Source organism: Sugiyamaella lignohabitans, chromosome B, assembly GCF_001640025.1.
Source record: "Sugiyamaella lignohabitans strain CBS 10342 chromosome B, complete sequence".
Lineage (NCBI taxonomy): Eukaryota > Fungi > Ascomycota > Dipodascomycetes > Dipodascales > Trichomonascaceae > Sugiyamaella > Sugiyamaella lignohabitans.
This window is the reverse complement of record NC_031674.1, coordinates 1,823,473-1,838,901: the sequence shown is the minus strand read 5'-3', so window position 1 is coordinate 1,838,901 and position 15,429 is coordinate 1,823,473. Positions and strand designations below refer to the sequence as shown.

The following is a 15,429-nucleotide window of genomic DNA, read 5'->3' as shown; positions in this document are numbered from 1 at the left end:
GGTTTCAGTTCTCTTGGTTCTATTTTCTTCGTTAAAAAGGTGATTTCGAGGGTATCTTGTTTCCTATTAACAGGTCAATTGTGAGACATTGATGCTAGGGTTTTATCCGAATATGTTATTTCCAGGGGTAAACTTTAAACTGTAAATACCGGGAGCTATTTATAGTGTATCTAAAGGTTAAGTTGGATTAGTTTCGACAAAAATTTTTTTCTCTTCCTCTTATAAATGACTTGTGAGCTACAGCACTTTTGGCGCAAAGAAATATTATTCCCGAATTTATTATTATCTTAGAAAACTCTTGGCACACTTAGTTGATACCAGCTGCAGCAAGCTGTTAGACTAGTGAGTGAGGGCACTTACTTGGAAGGAGTTTTTATTTTCGTTGTAGTGCCATTGAGAAAAGTATTTAATCGCAGCCATTATTTTCTAATCTTTAGTATCAGCTCTTTTTTAATGGCAGATGTGGCTTGGATTATATGAGAAAATATTTCGAGAGGTCGACTAGAGCATGTGAAAGGGATATTCGACATAACAGATTATTTTAGTGGGACACTATGAGGGCAGTAGGTCCAAAAGAGACTTTGTCGTGTCATCCCAGACAACAATTCAGATATGAAAATACTCGACAGATGGCTCAAAATATAGCTTGGCTTTTTTAGTTCAGCGACAAATAACCGAGGCTGCACAATTCACCCGATGTCAGTCACGTGCTAACAAGTCAACCGTCAGGAACATGGCCGGTCACAATTATTCCCCGGGCCAAAAATTAATTAAAAAAAAAGTGAAAACCCCCTCTTTGGCAATCCCCCAAGCCCTCCGCGAAGCGGAGCTACGGGTCTGGGCGGAGCCCAGCCGCCGGAGGCAGACCCAACCCCCCGCTGAGAGCCCCCCTGAAGCGCCGTGCTCGGCTAAAATACTCGCTAATTTACGTTGCAGTGCACTATCTTATCAAGCGGGTTGCGGTTGCAGTTGCAGTTGCAGCCTTTTTTGTTTCTTTCACAGTGAGCAGGTCGATGATTTCAGGTGTTTAAATTACAGGATCGATCTAATATTAACAAGTGGTTTCGTTTTTTTTTGGAAAATGTCCCATAGTTTAGACAGTTCGGGCTCGGGTAACCTGCGTTTGGGCAGCCAACGGTTTGAAACCGACTCAAAAGAAGAGGTGGCTAAGGGATCAATTGGATCTGGTCTTAATAATACTGACACTTCTCCACATTCGAATTTGCGGGCAATTGTTGACATTGGTTCAAATGGAATTCGGTTCAGTATTTCTTCGGTGGATCCTGCTCGGGCTAGAGTATTCCCGTGTGTTTTCCAGGATCGAGCAGCCATTTCTCTGTTTGATTCGCTTCACAGCTCACCTCCCAGTGTTCTAGAAAGCAATGACGAGGATCCCAGTGAAGAACCGCCTTCAGTAGATGTGACTCTGGCAGGAGCATCAGCAGCAGCAGCGGCAGCGGTCGATTCGTTTCCAACAGCAGCTTCATCGTCGGTGAAAAATAATATTTCGCCAGCTACTATTCTCGAGGTGAAAAATGCCTTGATTAGGTTCAAAAAGATTTGTCATGATTTCGGAGTTCCCGATTCGGACGTCAGAGTTATTGCTACTGAAGCCACTCGTGAAGCCCCTAATTCTGTTCAATTCAGACAGGAATTAAAAGATGCCACTGGCTGGGAGGTCCTTCTTCTCAGTAAACAGGAGGAAGGTAGAACTGGCGCTTATGGAGTAGCCTCATCGTTTTTCGAAATCCACGGCTTGTTTATGGATATTGGCGGAGGAAGTGTTCAATTGTCATGGATCTCGTGTAAAGAGGGCAAGTTTCTCATGTCAGATACTCCAGTGTCTCTTCCATATGGGGCAGCTGCTCTGACCCGCCGTCTTCAACGAGAACCTAGAGAATCTGTTCGCCAGGAAATTGCCAAGAATATTGCCAGTGCCGTCGAACATATTGCCATTCCGTCTCATCTTACAGAGGCGGCTAAAAAGACTGGTGGGTTTAAATTGTATGTTTGTGGAGGCGGTTTTCGAGGACTCGGTCACCTGTTACTCAGTACCCATCATGTACAGCCATATCCACTGCCAATCATCAACGGATTCTCATGTACTGGTATAGATATTGCCAAACTAGTATCTCTGGATTCTAATGATACAACTGTGGCCACAACTTCGTCTGGAGCTAATAAAGTATTCCGGGTTTCAGAAAGAAGAGCCAATCAACTACCAGCAGTGGCTCTACTTGTTTCACAAGCATTAGAGGTGCTACCTGCTATTCGCAAGGTATTGTTTTCACAAGGAGGTGTTCGTGAAGGAGCTCTTTTCCACGACCTTCCATCGTCAATTCGAAGCCAGGATCCACTACTAGTAGCCACCTCGCCATATGCTCCTGGATTGTGTCACCGGTATGTAGAAATCCTCCAAGGAGGATTTACATCTACAACGCCATACGTCATTCGCAACCGGATTGCCAAAGCACTTGTCAACGTCTCGTTCATACACTCGTCGTACCCGAAAGAACTACAACCCAACGCCGGCCTTAATATATGCATCACCGGCGTTGTATCAGGAACCCACGGGCTTTCACATGAGGTGCGTGCACTACTAGGACTAGCTTTGTGTCAACGATGGGGCGGTGAGCTGCCCGACAGACGACTTAAAGACGCCCTTCTATCCATTTTAAGTGCGCGAAAACTCGCCTGGTGGGCCATTTATACCGGCCACCTGATGCACGTCATTGGCGGCGTGTATCCCGGAGGAAACGTAAGAGACCGAATCATGTCGCTACGTACTGAAAACGTCACCGACAAGGGATTCACGCTCATCCTCAACGTAGTGGCCGACGATGTGCGAGCCAACGCCATTATGGTCCGCGGCCGCATCAACGGGCTCGAGAAGAAGCTTAAAAAGCTCAGCAAAGACCTCGGCTCCGCCAACAGCCACAAGGTCAATGTCATAGTAAACTGGGTTTAAATTATAGACTAATTATAGACTTGTCACCGGCATGCCTCTGGCGGCTGGGGCTCTGCCCCAGACCCCGTGGCTCCTCTCGCTACGCTCGAGTCGTTACGTCGGGGTCCTGGTACCTCGATCCGATCTGGGTACTCCAACTTCACACCGGCCCGCCTCCGGCGGCTGGGGCTCCGCCCCAGACCTCGTGGCTCCTCTCGCTACACTCGAGTCGTTACGTCGACGGTCCTGACAGCTCGCTCGAATGGGTGGAGGATCATTAACGAGTAAAACCACAAGACTTCCTTTCATCCAACGCCGGTGAAGTTAAATCTTATCTTGCTTGTTCGGCCGGCAATCAAACCTAATAATATTAAAGTTCAAAACTTTCACGGGCCTGCCTCCGGCGGCTGGGGCTCTGCCCCAGACCCCGTGGCTCCTCTCGCTGCGCTCGAGTCGTTGCGTCGACGGTCCTGGCACCTTTAATGGTTTGAAGAAACTGTACACCAAGTTCAGGGTTGTAATGGGTTTGATTTCCTCTGTTGACGGTCTTGGAACCTCGATCATGATACACCAACATCAGACTTGTAATGGGCCAGACCTCTCGCTTCACTCGAACCTTCGGGTCGACGGTCCAAGCAACTCCTGCGAAGCAGGAGCCACGGGGTCTGGGGCGGAGCCCCAGCCGCCGGAGGCACAGGTCCGGGTGGGTCCGCGAGCCGAGGCATCGAGTGGGCCCTGTGAGTGTGAAACCGGTTTATATTGCTCTATATATGGGGATATATATTAGGCCTTGAGGCCCACGGAGAGGTTCTTTTCGACACGGGCAGCGGTCAGGGCTGCGATGATGGCGGCACCCACACCGGAACCGTCTTCGGCAGGAGTCACTTTGACAGGGTAGTCGTCAGGGTTGGCGATATCCCAGTCCAGGATCTCTTTCAGAGCCTGGGCTCCACGCTCTTTGAAGAGTGGGTATTTATTCACGACCGAACCGTCAGCACCAACGTGGCATTCGGTCATTCCGGTCTTTTTGCAAATAGCAGCCACTCCACAGGCCGAAAGACGGGCAGCACGGGTTCCAATGAGCTCGGCCAAACGACGGATCAGTTTCCTCTCGGGTTCAGTGGTTCTCAGGTCAAGTTCTTCTTGGAACAACAGCTCGACATCAGACAAATTCTCCCATGGATCCTCCTCAATACGTGATAAGAACGATGTGTCTAAAGTATATGGCTCATCCAACTTGGTAATATCCTGCTTCTCAAACACAAATCCTTGTTTATGCAAATCGGCCAGCGTCAATCGCAGAATCTCTCCCAGATAATACCCGGCAATCATCTTTTCAAACGCCTGTTGGTGTGGACGGGGCGACTCTTCGTCGATTTTTACGTCGTAACTAGTTCGAGGAAGCACGGCGTGTTCGTTGTCAAAAGCTCCCCACTCACAATTAATAGCCATGACCGAGTCCGGTTTAATATCGTCGTTGACATGTCCCTTCAACTTGGGAATGTTCTTGACCACCTCGTAATACGCAGCATTACATCCGGTTCCAAAGATACATCCCATCTTGGTGAATGGATCCGTGTAGTTAGAAGCCACAAGTGTACCAGTGGTATCGTTGATAATAGCCACTACCGTGATAGGCACGTTTCTTTTCTTAAGAGCGGCATCCAGTAAAGGCTGGATATCTTGGCCTTCAACACCGTCAATATCAAATCCCTTGGTCCATCGTTGTAAAATACCCTTGTTAATGGCTGGCTGGGTACATGGATACGAGAAAGTGAATCCCAAATGAACATTAGTGATCTCCTGACCAGCGTGATGCGACGCCAGAAACTGTTCCAAACAACCGGCAATGTAGTCCCACAGCTCGTCTGAAGTGCCTGTCTTGATATTCTTGGGCATATGGTATTTAGATTGAATCACGTCGAAACCTCTCTTACCGTCCAAAGTGATCTCGGCCACTCTCAAGTTCGTACCTCCCATATCAAGAGCAAGATACGTGCCGGTCTCTTTTCCAGTGGGCCAGTCCATGACCCATGTTACGTTCATGGGAATACTGCCACCCTCGGTGCTAAGACCTTTGTCCAACTCACTCACAAAGTGCTCGGTAATCTCCTTCAGCTTCTTAGCATCCACTGTGAACAGGGCCTCCAATTGACTCACCTGCTCAAGCAGGTCCCGAGGGACATCTGCCATGGATCCCTGTGGTTCGTTAGTTTTGGGTACATGGTTTTGGGGGGTCGGGTTCTGCCTCCGGCGGCTGGGGCTCTGCCCCAGACCCCGCTGCTCCTCTCGCTTCGCTCGAGTCGGGCGTGAGGGTCCCTTCGAAGGTTGTTTCTATAACACCAGATGTGTGTCCGATGTTTCCTGAGCATCGACGAATCAAATACACGAGCAACCCAGGAGAGCGACTGAACAACAGAGACAATTAATTACTGGACTTCTGAACAACTGAACCAATCGAACAGCCCACCAATTAAACCAGTTGAACAAACTGAACCAATTTTGACAACTGAACAACTGAACGACAGAACGACCGAACAACCGAGTAACTGACTTGCTGAATAGCTGAACCGATTGAACAATTCGATAACCGAGCAGCTTTAGAACAACTATTATTATCAAGCTAATGGCCACTGTTCCATAGATCTTGGATCGAGAAATTGACCAAGCTCATCAGCAAGTGATAACAGGTGACACAAATAGCACCCCCTTTAGAGTTCTTTAGCTCGGGCAAATATCAGCGCTGATTCTCGTCATATCCTATATCAAAGCTCATGGTCATCCCAGCAGCCAGCAGCCATTGTTCACCAACAATTACTCATAGTCATTCTTAATTCATTCAGAGTCTTTCAAAGTTATTCGAAATCGGTCGAAGTCGTTCGTGGTCGTTAACAGTTGGTCATAATAGGTCAAGGTCATATACAGTCGTCGTTCACAATAGTTGCAATTCCTCAACTAGTTCATCATTCAATTTCGTCTCAATAGCTCATTCACTGTCTACTAATCTATTAATGCTCAGCAGCTCCTTTGATGGTACCTCCTAGTACTTCGCTAGTGGTTGGTTTGCTCGTGTAATGGTCCAAATTGTGCCTCAGAAACATTAGATCAAACTCAATTCAACCGACTCGACAAATCAAATTGACCAACTTTGATTCCAGAAACAAAACCCAATTACCACCACCTGCTAACCTCCACCCCACTGGATGGTTATACCCAGTATTGAGGTCGAGGTACGATCATGACATACCTTACGAGAAGGGGGTTTTCTTGGACCAAGATTAACCATTGTGTATCAGTGTGTTCTGTTTGTATAAAGTACTTTTAGAAATAAAAATCCTTTGATCAAGTGCAAATGTTACCAATCAACGAATTCCAAGTTCCTAAGTTCCGAGTTTCAAGTTAATATTGAAAAACGAACACTCGTCTGTTTTAAGTTGCCAAAATTGTCCGCAATTGAAGGAAAAAACAAAGGTACCGATTCCTATTCGGGCTGCATCTGATGCTTATCTTTTGGCTGGCGGTCCTATATCAAGTTCAGGGTACTTCTGGCGTGCAGATACCCCCCTCCAAACGCATCGGGCTGAATGCGTGTCCTCCCAAGCCCAGCCCATCCTTGCTTGCTTTCAGCCTAACCCGCTGACGTATGCTAGTTTCACTGCGGCCTCTGCCCCTGCTTGGGGCTGCTTGGGGGGATCGGATCTGCCTCCGGCGGCTGGGGCTCTGCCCCAGACCCCGTGGCTCCTCTCGCTGCGCTCGAGTCGTGCGTCGGGCTGAGGTTCATGCTGGGAGGGGGAGGGGTGGTGGGGGGTAGGACACGAGGGGAGAGGAGAGGGGAGAGGAGAGAGGAGAGGAGGAAGGGAGGCGAAGGAGGGGAGGGGACCGGAGGAGGGACAAATGGATCCAGGATTTTTGAGTATGGATTTGGGTCCTAGATTGGTGGGATATTGTGGGGTGTAATCTAGGTACGTCCGGTACCCTGAGGGGTAATGGTTGGTCGAGGCGGGGTGGGCCAATTGTGGCTTGATGGGCTTGGCTGCAGACGTGGAGGGCCCGATAGGTTTAAGGGCTTGAATGTAATTGCTGATTGATTGTTGGTTGATTGCGTGGGTGTCTTACGAATGTCTTGGTCACTGAGATAGTTGTTCCGGGGTTCCAGCCCCAGATTTGCATGGCTACCAGCAGCATGGCACTTTTAAGTTCAAGCGAAACCGGCCGGAAAGCTGACATGAGCAAAAAAATTAAAAAAATAAAAATAAATGAAACCTTGAGTATTCCCGACAAAACACTGCAAACAATCAATTGACATAAATAAACACGGGATATTCTGGTCCATTGCATTGCATTCAGCGCATTTAATGGAGTCTGACATGCGACATGCTCGTCATTGCCCTCAAAGCTGATTATGTGAGATTGCGAGAATGGGTGGATAACTGAGTCGCTGTGTTAGCAATGCAATCGGTTTGTAACCAAGTAACTGGTCTGGTAAACAACGCAGCATATCTGATGTCGCAAAATTATTTCAAGTCGACAAACTGAAGAATGTATTGAGGATCAGAGGTTCTACTGGGTCCAACTACCTTGATGCTGTATATAATTATGAGAGAAAGATTTCTTGTTATGAAGTGAGAACTGGATTCGTAACGGTTATACAGTATAGTTCATAACTGGAACTCTCAATTGCTGGTGTTCAGACTAGCGAGTTTGATATTAAGAAGCTGGATCAAAGTCCAATAGCTAGGTGGAGGTTAGTAGATACTTAACTAATACGTTCGTCAGTTAATGAACTGACAAGCCAGTCTGTTAGTTGTTAGTTAAATGGTTAGTTGTTTACTTAGTTATTCAGTAATTTAGTTAATTGGTTAATTAGTCAGTTGGTCATTCAGTTTATTATTCAATTGAATGGTTCATCAGTTTGTTAGATAACTATTATTGTTATTATACCCTGTCTAGTAGCAGAGGAGGTGATCATGTAGAGATCTGCAAAAGATAGCGACTGCAATCCAACCTGGTCCAGATAACAAAAATTATCGGAAAAAGGACCATCGCACACAACCACCACACAAAACGGCCCGGGACCCCCCAAACCCGACTCGAGCGAAGCGAGAGGAGCCACGGGGTCTGGGGCGGAGCCCCAGCCGCCGGAGGCAAGAACCCACACCCCGGTAAAGCGATGAAAGCACCGCACCAGTGATACCGTGCGGCTGGGGGACAAACAGTAAACGTCTGTGAAGTTCGCTGCGAGCTTAGTGATTGATCATAGAGACAAACGAAGAGGATAGAGGATTGCCACAGAGACAACAGTGCAGTTTAGAATTGGAATTGTTGAGAAGCACCAGTGAAATAGACCATGTCCGAGACCAAGAATAAGAGCGAAAAGCCCGACAACACAGCCGCTTCGACGCCTATTGAGCGGATCCCCGATTTCAGGCTCGCTGACTACATCTACCGGCTCAAGAACCCCAAGCTGGTGTCGCTTCATAAAGAGTCGCAAGATCTGTTATTAGAAGGAATCAAGGACCAGAAACTGGCTCCACTGTACTTCCATCTTCATGCTGAGGGTCTGCCTTCGATCCCCTGGGACGAACAGTTATATCAACAGCTCAAGGCCGATAACGAGAAGGAGATCGAGTCCATTAAAGACAAAATCAAAGAAGCCGAGGCTGAGGAAGAGGAATTGTCCATTATCGAGGGTTGGGTCAAGTTAGGTAACTACTATGCCAAGATTGGTGATAGAGAAGAGGCTATAAAGACGTTGCGCCGGGCGTATGATTTGACTGCGTCGTCAGGTGTCAAGATCGATATCTGTTTCACCATCATTCGAATTGGATTCTTTTTCGATGATAAGCCTTTTATTGGCGCCGAATTAGACGCTGTTAAGTTGCTTATTGATCGTGGAGGTGACTGGGAACGTCGTAATCGTTATAAGACATATAACGGACTTTACCTGCTATCGTCTCGCCAGTTTGATGAGGCTACTGATCTTCTTATCGACTCGCTGTCTACTTTTACATCGACAGAGATTTCAACATACGAGGAAATCGTTGAATATGCTGTTCTGTGTGGAGTTATTTCGTTAGGACGTGTTGATTTGAAACGGAAGGTGATTGATTCTCCTGAAGTACTGTCGCTACTGCCCACTACTCCTGCATTGGAACCTATTACCATGCTGACCAATTCGCTTTATACGGGAGAATATTCGACCTATTTCCAAGCCCTGGCCCGTGTTGAAGAAGAGTTTCTACGTGTATCGAGATATTTGTCGCCCCACTCGGCGTATTATTTGCGTGAGATGAGACGAAAGGCATATGCTCAGCTGCTCGAGTCGTATAAAACATTAAGCATGAAGTCCATGGCAGATGCATTTGGCGTGTCAGTGGAGTTCCTGGACCAAGACCTGTCGAAATTCGTGCCCCAGAAGAAACTCAACTGCGTGCTGGACCGCGTCAACGGCGTCATCGTCACCAACCGTCCCGACAACAAAAACGCCCAATACCAACAGGTCGTCAAACAGGGCGACGTGCTCCTCACTAAACTGCAAAAGTATGGAGCTGCTGTACGTCTCAGCGGTGCCGAAAGAGTAGCTTAATAAACCCCCTTCTTCTCCCTATGGCTCTGCCTCCGGCGGCTGGGGCTCCGCCCCAGACCCCGTGGCTCCTGCTTCGCAGGAGTAAATATTTTATTTTCAGACCGTGCCTCCGGCGGCTGGGGCTCTGCCCCAGACCCCGTGGCTCCTGCTTCGCAGGAGAAACTGCGATTCTACTCCGTATTTTCACACTGGGGGGATACTAACAGGGAGTTTTCACCTGCCTCCGGCGGTGGGGGATCCGCTCCAGCCCCCGTAGCTCCTACTTCGCAGGAGTGGACGCGTCAAACGTGCTCAATTCAGGTGAATTCATTTCCATTGGCCCACCAAAACAGATATCCACCCGCCAAATAACACGGAAAAATCACGGTCATTCGACCCCTTGAAACACTCAATAAGACCCCAAAATTGCCCCCCGGCCCCGAACCACTCCTGCGAAGCAGGAGCCACGGGGTCTGGGGCGGAGCCCCAGCCGCCGGAGGCACACCCTCCGACCCCACGTATTCGTCCCAACTGGCGTGATAGTCTCGGACCCTGCGTTTCCGCAAGCAGGAATTTCAGGGGTAGTGGGGAATAGTGCTGTTCTGGGGATTGTCAGGGGGTGTTAGTGGGCGTGGAGTGAATTGAGGGGTTTACAGGTGGGATTATTTAGGTGATTGAACGTTAGTGGTAGATAACAGGAGAGGTCAGAGGGAGTGAGAGTGGAAGAACAGGTCTGGCAGAGATGTGCTCAGGTGCATGCATTTTGTGCAAGTCCCAACTACAGGAACGCAAATCTACATCACAACTTTTTTTGCATTTTATTTACTTTGCACATACGCATTATCGTCGACGGGAATAATCCAATGTTGACACTGGGGCGCGGGGGGTGCCGAATTGCGGTTGTTTGCCGAGGCGGGGTTGACCGACGGACGTTTTTCTCGAGCGGATCAAAAGCCCCATCTGTCCAGGACTACCAGATCAAACGGGTTCTGAGTCTGCCACCACAGCCGGTGTTTCAAGCGGTATCTGATGTAGCATCCTACTCACAGTTCCTTCCGTACTGTGTAGCATCCAACGTCACAGCCAGAACTCCCGACACCGACCTTCCAAGTCGAGTGGTGCTAAAAGTAGGCTGGAACCAGTTCGAAGAGGATTTCGAGAGCTCGGTCCAGTTCACGGATAATACAGTGACGGTAAGTGCGCCTCTGGCGGCTGGGGCGCTGCCCCAGAACCCGTAGCTCCTGCTTCGCAGGAGTTTGCTGGGACCGCCGACGGAACGACTCGAGCGAAGCGAGAGGAGCCACGGGGTCTGGGGCAGAGCCCCAGCCGCCGGAGGCAGTCCCCCCACAGGAACATCCACTAACAAACAACCTAGGCGATAGCCAGTAACAGCGACATGTTCCGAGAATTGTATACGAAATGGACGATTCTGCCCGTGGCCGGCCGCGATGATAAGTGTTTAGTGGACTTCTCGCTGCGGTACGCTTTCCACAACCAGCTGTATCACTCAGTTTCGCACGCATTCGCACCCAAAGTGGCCTCTATCATGATCAAGGCGTTCAGCGAACGTGCTGCCGAGCTGGCTGGCCAACCTATTTGATGGGAGGGAGATGTGCCTCCGGCGGCTGGGGCTTCGCCCCAGACCCCGTGGCTCCTGCTTCGCAGGAGACTGCTGGGACCGTCGAGGTTGAGCCGACTCGAGCGGAGCGAGAGGAGCAGCCAGGGTCTGGGGCGTAGCCCCACCGCCGGAGGCATGGCCCGTCTGGCAGTCTGTGTGCTGTATATATTATTTATATATTATTTATATTGCTATTAGAGTTTAATCGACTCGGCCAGGGGAACGCCCGAAACGAGCGAAGCGAGCAGCGGGGTCTGGGGCGGAGCCCCAGCCGCCGGAGGCTGAGCTCTGATTCGATTAGTCCAGATGATATGGTCGACAGAAAATTATAAGGCTCTCTGAAGAATACTATGTACCGGATAATATGTTTGGCAAGTTGGAGTCAGCCTGGGAAGATCAGTTCACTGGGTCTAGCATGAGAAGAGTTTGGAGTTAGTGCTATATCAGCTGGTCGTTTAAGTGGATTGAGGCCATAAGAAGAAGTTAGACGTTTATCATCGGTCGTTTCTTGTTATTGAATCGTCTACTAAATTTGTTATTCAGGTATTATTTATTTCCCTATATAAAAGTGTCTTGACTATTTATTAATGAGCTTGGTTCGATGATTTCATCGGTTTAGGCCAAAGAAGGCCAGAGTGTTGGTATTTTTCTACAAAACTTTTGGAGGTAGTTCACTTGAGAAGGTGAGATATATAAGAGAGAAATAGGTCCTCAGTTAGATGGAGATGGTCTAATTACCCATGGTTTTTGTCTCAGAGACATGAAAGACGCAATAGACCTGCTTCCCACCCTGCAGAACGACTTGTATAGACAGAATGTAGTTGTACAGCAAGCTCTATCGATATATTTTAGTTAACTTTTCTCATAATTTTTTTGGTTTAGACATATTGACGAAATATTGACGATTAGCTAGAATAGAAAACAGCAGAGAACGAAATAAAATAAATAAAACTGGAATCGATTGTGAGCTATTGTGAGCTGGCTCGGCCCCAGACCCCGCTGCTCCTTCGCTTGTCAATGCAAGTTTGGGCTGGGAAGTATGGCGGTTACTCCCAACCTTTCCCTGCAGCGGGCCGAACCCAGCCTCAGCCAAACCAAACAGCCCCCTGTTTCGCAGCTGCAATCTTCAACCGCTCCATCAGACAGACATCGTTCGCCAAGTCGGTTTAATTGTACTTACGGAAACAATTGGTCGAGTTTGGACTGTCAGGATTTGCTGGTTTCACTGGTTTCAAGAGCTTTTCATACACAAGTGATTGGTTACTGAGTGTGGTAACAGAGAAACGAGTTCTATCGATAGTGGTTTGTATCCCTGAATGCTCGTGTGCTGCTACGGCTTCACTGGCTAATTTGGTCTTGACAGAGTTGGCAGTGGTAACTAGCGTTCTCTAGTGTCCTTTCGCTGTTGATAAGCCATTGTATTTTTAGATTACGTCTCTCAGATCGTGGATTGGTTCAGATCAGGTTTATAAAGAGTGATAAAGTCTGTGTTTCAAGGTCTGAACTGACAGAGTGTATTGGTACAGCTCAGACTTAAGTTGACAACATTGATAAGAGTTAATTGGCAGAGTTGAGTAGACAGATTTGAATAGAGTGGATTGAAAGGCTCGACTTGGCAGAAGTGAACTGACCAGAGTCAATTTGCTCAATTTGCATACCTTAGCAGCCTCAGGTCTTAGTTGTCAGAGTCGACAGCATTGACAGCGTTGACAGCTTGATAGCATTGATAGCATTGATAGCATTGATTGCACTGACAAGATTTTAGTCATAGACTTGATTGATATCATCGACAAGACAGAATTGACAGACTTTAGTTGACATTGAGAGACCAGAGTTGACTGATCTGAACGACGAACTGGATTGACTGTGCATTTCCTCGCTGACTATTTGGTTCATCTGCCCAAGCGTGGTATTGTTAATTTGGACTTTTTGCATATCTCTGTTTATTTGTTTGATTGCATTTCTGTCATATTATAGACCATGTCACTATTTGGTGACGACAACGATCTGTTTGGAAGAGCTTCGGGTCCTGGGGGAGGTAATGACGACGACCTATGGTCACTTCCTCAACCCAAAGGTTCCTCCAAAGATAGAATTTCTAGTCTTCTTGCTGGGGTCTCAGTACCTCAGTCTTATGATGAGCTTTATAATAGAGTTAGATCGTCTGATGGTCGTGTGGGCATAGCTGGCCTTGAAGATGTTATTGGAGAATCAGCAATCAGTGTGGGCACTGGAGAATTGATAGTCAATCTAGTCACAAAGGGCAAAAGCAATCAGTCCCTGGATAGAGATTCCTGGAATGTGGCAATGGCACTTGTTGGATTAGCCCAAGCTGGTGAAGACGATCTTGGTTTAGATGCTGTAGATTTCAGTCGTGATAATTTACCAGAGGTGTCTCTACCTCGTACTGGTCGGACGCTTTCTAGAGCTCGTGACAGTAGCAATGTCACTAATGGCGGTAATGTCACCAGCAATGGCAATAACAACAACAATTACAGCAGCAGTGGAAATGGTGGCCATCATGGGTCAACATTGACAACAGGAACTTCAGCATTTAGTCGAGAGAGCTCTATAGGATCTGAATACCAGTCTGCACCACCAACTTCTGCATGGGGAAGTGACCAAATGACCGATCCCAGCTTGACATCGAGCTCGCCTGTACCTTCGTTACCTCTTGGTTCATCCGACACTAATCCCGGGTCATCAGATTCAGGTGCCATTTCAGCTCCATGGTCGAATTCTGCATCGGACCCCAATAATTACAATCCCACTTCAAAAGACACTATTACTATTACATTGGCACCTGAAAGAGAAGGCATTTTCATGTTTCGCCATGTTGTGTATAACCTTGAAGGCACTATCAATTACTCCGAGTACTCCAATACTCCTAAAACATTCAAAGTGGTTAGAAGATACAGCAACTTTTTGTGGTTGCAAGACTGCTTGGTCAAAAAATATCCATTTCGCCTGTTGGCCGTTCTGCCACCGAAACGACTGGCTGTTGATGGCCGGTACCTGTCATCCGACTCATATTTTCTTGAACGACGGAGAAGAGGGTTGTCACGATTCATTAATCAGATAATTAAACACCCGCTGCTGCGAAAAGACAAGCTAGTAGTCATGTTCTTAACTGTTGACACCGAGCCATCTGTATGGCAAAAACAGGCCTCGCTCAAAATAGAAGAGGAGTTTGCTCACCGCATCATCTCTCCGGCATTTGTTGCCAAATGGAACCAAGATGAAGAGACCGCCAGATGGCGGGCAGTCAACGAGTCGGCTATTTTGTGTCTCGAAGCAGTTACCCAGCTCTGTTTCATAGCCGACCGAGTGTCACGACGCCAGGATGCCATGAGTGCCGACTACAATAAGATGTCGCAATCGTTCAGCTCCTTGGCGCAAAACATTGGCAGACTCTACTCTAGCCAATCTGGCGATATCCCCGTCATCAACGCCGGTATCGGATCCGCCATCAAATACACATCCACCACCTCTGCTCTCCTGCGTGACGAGAGCCAATCGGTCGACATTGGCTTCCTGGAAGAACTCAAACAGCTCCGCGAGTTTCTCACCAGTTTCAAGGTAAGTGACAGTGCCTCCGGCGGCTGGGGCGCTGCCCCAGACCCCGTAGCTCCTGCTTCGCAGGAGTTTGCTGGGATCGTCGACGCAACGACTCGAGTGAAGCGAGAGAAGCCACGGGGTCTGGGGCAGAGCCCCAGCCGCCGGAGGCAGTGCCACCAGCGGATAGTACTAACGAACAGGAAATATTTGTCCGATATGAGAAGCTTGGCGGGAATAAGATCGAGGAGCTCCAGAGAAGAGTCGAGGCAAGCACGGGCAAGCTGAGTCAGGCCCAGGCGAGGTCTGATACAAAGGAGTCGGAGATTTTGCGGCTTCGCGAGTTCATTGCCAACGATAAAAAGAACATTGAGAGACAGCGGAACAGGGACTGGCTCATTAAAGAATGCATTAGTGAGGAAATCGAGTTGTTCCAGCGAACTCAGTACCAGATATCCAAGTAAGTCGCCTCTCCACCTGTTTATTCAGACTTCAGGGACCGGCCCGACGCCCGACTCGAGCGAAGCGAGAGGAGCAGCGGGGTCTGGGGCGGAGCCCCAGCCGCCGGAGGCAAGTCCCGTATCACAGGTAAACCGTTACTAACCACAGTAGAATTCTGTCAGGATGGTCTGTGGACAATGTCAAGTACGCCGAGTTGCACTCGGAGAACTGGTCCAGCCTCAATAACGACGTATGTGACCTGCCCTTTTAAGTTGGTTGACACGAACCGGGCGGTTGTTGTAA

The 15,429-nt window shown here is 48.4% G+C and overlaps 4 protein-coding genes across 4 annotated transcripts; 3 read left to right on the top strand and 1 right to left on the bottom strand.

The window, feature by feature from the left end:
- Positions 1 to 1,081: 1,081 nt before the first annotated feature.
- On the top strand, positions 1,082 to 2,968 carry RTG2 (Rtg2p; the record flags this gene model as incomplete). Its single annotated transcript, XM_018879542.1, has 1 exon — positions 1,082 to 2,968. The coding sequence occupies one exon, from the start codon at positions 1,082 to 1,084 to the stop codon at positions 2,966 to 2,968; it is 1,887 nt and encodes a 628-aa protein (XP_018737449.1).
- Positions 2,969 to 3,730: 762 nt separating this feature from the next.
- HXK2 (hexokinase 2) lies at positions 3,731 to 5,140 on the bottom strand (the record flags this gene model as incomplete). Its single annotated transcript, XM_018879541.1, has 1 exon — positions 3,731 to 5,140. One exon carries the CDS (start codon positions 5,138 to 5,140, stop codon positions 3,731 to 3,733), a length of 1,410 nt encoding a protein of 469 aa, XP_018737448.1.
- A 3,154-nt stretch (positions 5,141 to 8,294) lies between these two features.
- On the top strand, positions 8,295 to 9,533 carry RPN7 (proteasome regulatory particle lid subunit RPN7; the record flags this gene model as incomplete). The annotated part of the gene is made up of 1 exon (XM_018879539.1): positions 8,295 to 9,533. The coding sequence occupies one exon, from the start codon at positions 8,295 to 8,297 to the stop codon at positions 9,531 to 9,533; it is 1,239 nt and encodes a 412-aa protein (XP_018737447.1).
- Positions 9,534 to 13,110: 3,577 nt separating this feature from the next.
- On the top strand, positions 13,111 to 14,973 carry MVP1 (Mvp1p; the record flags this gene model as incomplete). Its single annotated transcript, XM_018879538.1, has 1 exon — positions 13,111 to 14,973. One exon carries the CDS (start codon positions 13,111 to 13,113, stop codon positions 14,971 to 14,973), a length of 1,863 nt encoding a protein of 620 aa, XP_018737446.1.
- Positions 14,974 to 15,429: the final 456 nt, after the last annotated feature.